The sequence below is a fragment of the Acanthisitta chloris genome, unplaced genomic scaffold (genome assembly GCF_000695815.1).
Source record: "Acanthisitta chloris isolate BGI_N310 unplaced genomic scaffold, ASM69581v1 scaffold17955, whole genome shotgun sequence".
Classification (NCBI taxonomy): Eukaryota; Metazoa; Chordata; class Aves; order Passeriformes; family Acanthisittidae; genus Acanthisitta; species Acanthisitta chloris.
The window spans coordinates 1-6,084 of record NW_008675536.1 but is presented as its reverse complement, the minus strand read 5'-3'; the positions used below and the strand labels follow the sequence as shown (position 1 = coordinate 6,084).

The 6,084-nt window shown below is 40.1% G+C and overlaps 1 protein-coding gene across 1 annotated transcript in view; it reads right to left on the bottom strand.

Moving 5' to 3' along the window:
• Positions 1-2,928, bottom strand: part of ANKLE2 (ankyrin repeat and LEM domain containing 2) — a 13,079-nt gene extending 10,151 nt beyond the window's left edge. Inside the window, exons 1-3 of the mRNA XM_009075795.1 lie at positions 2,490-2,928; positions 1,220-1,411; positions 276-469 (exon numbers count right to left, since the gene is read on the bottom strand). Coding sequence (XP_009074043.1) covers positions 276-469; positions 1,220-1,411; positions 2,490-2,928 — 825 coding nt within the window. The remainder of the gene's footprint in view (positions 1-275; positions 470-1,219; positions 1,412-2,489) is intronic.
• Positions 2,929-6,084: the final 3,156 nt, after the last annotated feature.

Below are 6,084 nucleotides of genomic sequence, written 5' to 3'. Positions count from 1 at the left end.
CTAAAGAACTGCATACTCAGTTCCTCTGCTCTGGGGCAAAGTGAAATCTCAGCCGGGAAGGGAACCTGATGTGTGACTTACATGAGACAGACAGCTGCCACACTTCTCTTAATTTTCAGCTACTATCAATTACACAGAGAAACTCTGCACTGGTTAAAACAAAGTATCCTGCAGAAAGAGTAGGAAACAACATTCCTTCCAGCTCCACCATCAGGCCCCAAATGCTACATCACTAAACCACAACTTAGGTTTTTCTATTTTGTTTTCTTTTTCACCTGTACAACTGTTGGGTTGTCTCCTGACCCGATGAGATAGCGAGGGTTACTCCAGATAAGTTCTGAGAAAGTTGCTGTATCTCCTTTCTCAACAGCTTTCCGAAGTTTAGCAGTGAGATCTTGAGTCCGTGGACTTTTATAGCTGTTGGCTCTCTCCTTATTAGCAGTTTCGGTCTCAGGGGAGCACAAGCCATCTGCCAAACAAAAGTCACATGCTCTACTAGATACCTTCTTTACAGTGATCACTGTTTTCAGACTCAGACCAGGAAAATGAGCTTTTAATCCACAAAATGTATTAATTTTGCATCCTTAATGTACAGAAGTAAGAAAACTGAGGCTAATAACAAGACATTTAAATACAGTAATAGTTAGTAATAAGGAGGGAGAGGAAAATGATTAATCATCTTGTAAAACTCTTTCAGACTTTAACAGGGACTAGTAAATCTTATAATTAGCAGTCTGCTTCCATCCAAACTTAAAAGTAACAATTTTCTGTACGTTAAATTTGCTTTTGCAGTTCTGTGACTCCTGGATCCCTTTAATCTAGCAACTGGGAACACCGTGAAACATGATTATTGGTTACCATTTTATTTGTGAACTTACAAATTTACTTTACAATTAAGCACAGTTTGAATATACTGCGCAATTTTATCAGCGTCTTACTAAAACCTGAAAATCCTGAAGCCTATGCCTAAAATCAAGTCCAAACAAATAAAACCATGGACTACTAAGCAATGTATCTATGCAGACCATTACCAACATTTCAGCTTTGGAAGAGCAGCAACAGTTTTTACATTTAAAACAAACATTGTTTTAAACTTCAGTTTATAAGATGCTTCACCTTTCGATTTTTTTCTGTTATTAGTATATTGAAGTTGTTGCTCCTCTCACAAAAAATGTAACCCTGTATACTGTACTGACTGCAGACAGATGAACCCCCTCACCTCTGTTAAAGGATCCCATTTTCACTGGAGACAAACATAAAGAGGACTTGCTTGGAGATGGGAAATAATCACAGATCCCTTTAGCAAATTTCTCAGCATCCTCTCTGTTTGTAAAAGCTTTAAAACGTGAACCCTTAATCATCTTAACAGCTTGGAGAGCTTCCTTTTTATCTTCATACACATGTATTCTCTCTGCAACAAAGAACAATCAAAGTCACATTTTTTCAATAACCTCAGGTTTGTTACTAGAAACATTACAGAAGTCTTACACTATCCTTCCAGCTTCGGTCTCAAACTGCTTCTCTTCCAAACATGGCATAACAGTCAAAAGTCCTTTTAGATTTTCTTTCTTGGAAACTGAGTCGAAGACTCTTACACACTCCAACTAGCATCAGGTGATACGTGCTGAGGGTTTGGCCATTCATACCAATCAATACCTGAATACCTTTTCTAACCAATGGCACAGCTTCAACAAGTGAGTGTTTCACACCCACACTGACAACCAAATAAGCTTATTTCCCTGCATTACTTTTTATGTTCTCTCTTTGAGAAAGGCCAACTATGTAACTGATCCACTGTCACAACTTTAACAGCTCTACACAGAACCTCAGATACTAATCAAATCCTTCTACTTCCTCTCCTTTTGCTTCAACAATAACTTGTTCAAATTAAGATATCTGAATATACTGTTTATTAGTAAGAATTTTTAACACGATCTCAGAGTGAATGATCCTCTGTGCACTGCTGTGCTCCTGCCACCAGATAATTGAGTAACTCCTCACTGCAGAATTCGTAAATAAAATGTGAAGAATGGCTGATGCTTCCAGATACCATTTGGTGTTTAATAGCATTTGGTATTAAAACAGAAAGGAAAAGGTGAAAACTTTCAGAAGAGACCATGTAAGCTTCAACTGATGACAGTATAAATAATTTTTGACTGTTTATTGACAGGATTAGTTCTGATTCTTGAGAGAGATTAAAGGCACAGGAAAGGTTTGAGTGTAGCAACAGGAAATAACTGTCTACATCTGAGCTACACTGGGTCAAGGATCCTCATGTGTAGGATTATTATGGCAGAACACCTGGGATGTCTTATAACCATGTTTCTACCCCTCAGAAGATTAAATAAATATTACTTACAGAAACAAAAAAAATACTTCAAGAAATTAAAATACTAATGCTTAAAATATCACCTGCTACAGAAAATAAGGTCTATGTAGACATGACTGCAAAATGCTTATCACTGGAAATAAAGGAAATGAGTACTTACCATTCCTTGCCAAGATGTCATCATAAACTGGACAAACACCATAGAACAGTGGAGGATTTCTGGATGGTGTCTGAGCACTGATTTGTGAATCAACACACCCTGCTGCACAGGCTGGAGCTGAACAGTTCATGTGTGTCACAGCATCTTCTTCGGGAGGGTTCAGGCCCATGGAGTACCCAAAGTCTGTCTCTTCAGCAGCACTTCCATGGCCGTTGTGATTCGCTGCTGCAGTTGGGACATTTCCCACAGCCTCCTCTGACGGAGCAGATCCTTCTCCTTCCAATGCTCTTTGCTGCTCAAACAATGCCTGGGCCAATTTTTTTTCAAAAATAAACCTCGTAGTTGCAGTAATGGGCCCACATTTCAGTCCTGCCCTCACAATCTCTTCTCTCAGTTCATCAGGGCTGAGCTGCTTCAATCGGGATAATATTGTATCCATTGTTACTTCACCTATAGGAAAAGCAAAAAATAAGGAGAAAAACTGTAAAATTCATCACTTTTTTCCTGCTATTTAAATGTTGTATTAAAGACAAGGGAAAAAAGTGTCTCCTAACAATTTTTCAGATTTTGAAGTGATTCTCGTCGTGCAGAGAAGACAATATATTTTTCAATTCAACAAATTAAATATTTTTAAACTGCAGACTTACACCAAGTTTATTTTGTCCTCTCTCAACCACTTTAAAAGAATATTTACAGCTTACATTTTATTCTGATTTGTCTTCTTCAAATTTCTTCTGGAGAGAAAATTCAACCCAGAATATTTATGCATGAAAATTTATGACAGGCTAAGAACTATTTGATTCCTGCCACAAAAGGCACAATCTGTGTGTGCAGGGCAATAATAAGGACATGAGGACCAGTCAGCCCCATTAAGAGAGGCAGCACCTACAGCTAAAAGCACAGCACTATTTCTGTTATTTCCTTCAGAATGTCTAGCTGAGAAAAGCCTAAGGCATGATGCAGCAGCCAGGGGAGGCTTTCTCGGGCCATGATGCAAGGCTGCAACTATTTACACAACATGTTGTTTCCCAGGCCCTGTTTTAAGAGCAAACAGCCAGAAGACACAAACAACTGCCCTTTTCAGATTTCTCTGTCCAATGAGCCAGAGCCGGAAGAATTTCTACACTTCCAAATGAAAATCCTCTCTGCTATGATACTACGAGTCCCCCAGCTCACTTCCCTCCACCTAATCCACACGGACACCTTCTGCACCAGCCAGTGAGAAGGTGTTAAAACCAACATGATGCCAACACAAATTTCTTACTGTGAAAAACACAGCTGAAAAATACAGGATTTGGGCAGGTGAAGAACACATGACGCTTTAAAGTTATTGCATCAGGTACTGCAACCATGTACCTCCACACAGGCTGTGACTCTCCTGCCAGGCACCATTCAGCAAGGACAGCCTGAGCAGGGAAGGGATTAGGCTGTCCTACTCCTTCAGCTTGTCTTCACTCCCTCCTTACACTCTCCCTTCCTCCACTGCTCAGCCATTTCACAGGTTGTACTGGTTTGGACAGGCGTGTGTCTGTTTTAGCACTTTATTTTCAATTCCAGGTTTCATCCTCAAGTAATGAAACTTGAGACTGCTTTTCATATATTAAAAAACTCCAAATGCACCCAGCAGTTTTGGTAACTTTCAGCAACAGTCAATACAGCCAAGTAGAAGTTTGACTGGAAACAGAAATTCAGAACAATCACATTCCTAATACTAGAAAACACTATGAGAATAGATTTAATACCAAATGTAAGTAGATTTTCAATTATCACATGCTGACAGTCATGCGAGTTCGAGGGCTGTTTCCTTGGAGGGCCATTTCCTTTGGGAGTCGTTTCTCTTTTATGAATGTCTGAGTTTGAATGTCTGTGGTCAGAGACCATACCTCAGTCTCTGAGCATTTCACAAATATGAACTGGAACCTCACTGAAATGATGGGAAATGAGAGTATTTCTGCTTCAAAAAACCAAACTGCAGCAAAGCCACAGCTGATGCTGCTGAGCTGCTTCCCCAAAGAATTCCAGTTCCCTTATGATTCCTGAGCCTCCATGCAACCTCATTGTTTCCATTATCTGACTTGCCCACAAGATTGCAAAGACAGATGTGAAAGATCTTCTCACTTGTTTTTTATTCTTAATCCTCTATTTTCTTTTAATAAATCTGGGGCCATTCTGTTTTAATCAAGGGATAAAACGTGGCCCTGAGGTCAGTTAGGAAAATATAAAAACCTGCTATTCTAGGCATTTTCTTTTTAAGACTGCATGACTAAAAAAAAACACTGTAAAGATGAAAACCCAGAAGTGAGAAAGTTTATCGCAGAAACAACTCAATGAAAACACTTTAAAGAGTCAACACAATGCCTTAAAGAAGTAACTCAGAAATGTTCCTATTTTTAGGGATCAGAACTAGCACAATCATCCTGCAGAAGAGCAGACCTGTCCATATATATAATTCATGTGTGGAGAGTAGGCAGGGACACACAAAAATCCTTCTTGGCTTGTGGTTAAGTAAAAAATGTGGTGAAGGAATGATTTCTCTGGTTTCTTATGTTTTGACAGAACTTGGCACCTAAAATCTAGTGCTCAAAAATTGCTTCCTCATCTACGTAAGATAAAGTACTTATTTTGTGTGTCCTTTCCAGCTCTGGCACAACTAAATCACAGTGAAATGGCAAAGCAGACCAACAGTGAAGCATCAACCTTTGGTTTAAGATCCCCTGTTAGGATGAAGAGTCTTCTACAATAAGTTTGCTGTGGAAACAGCCAAAACCAGACGGAATAACACAGAACTCTTGTGAAATCTGTTTGTGTTTTGACAGTAAGATTTCAGCTAACTTCAGCATTTCTTGATTTTTTAACGGCACCATCTATTTTGATCCGTCCAAAACAAAAGGTGTGACTTGCAAACCTGAGAAACAGCAACTGCCTGGTCTAAGACAATCCTTGAATTGTTACAAGCAGGTGCAAAAGGGCATTATTTGAACCTTAAAATACGTTTTATGTAACTACAAGTGATCCAGAGTACAGCGAGCACTGATGCAGCCACCACTTCTACTTCAGCACACAAGGCCTTGCAGGTTACCTCTGCAAACACGAATAACTGCTTGAACCACAACCACGTGTTCGAGGGTTATTCCAAATCAACCACAGTCTGGAAGAATGGGCAAGAACTGTATCTTCCCTTGTCTCATTGCATCAGTATGAAACAGCAGAATCTGTTTCCAAAAAAAATTAAGCCTTGACCAAACAAATGATTGACTTTTAAGGAGTATTATTCTTTACTCCACTCTCATGAAATCCTTTCCTTTAATAAATGAGTAACGTTAAGAAACCTGGGGGGGGGTGGGTGTCGCTGCTTTGTTCGAGGAAAGAATTAAGGAGTCACGTCCTGTTTCTGTCTCGACTGCTGAGGTTTGCACTCGGCAGAACCACCGCGGCCATGCAATGTGGAGCTCGGTGCTGCCCGCAGCCAAAGCAGCCAGCGGGTATAAGCTACGCGGCTGAAAGACAACTGCAAAACAAACTCGGAGCAAGGCACAGAAGAGCAGGAGCGGGCGGGAAGCACAACTGCTGCGGGAGGAGGAACGAGCGCCGAGCC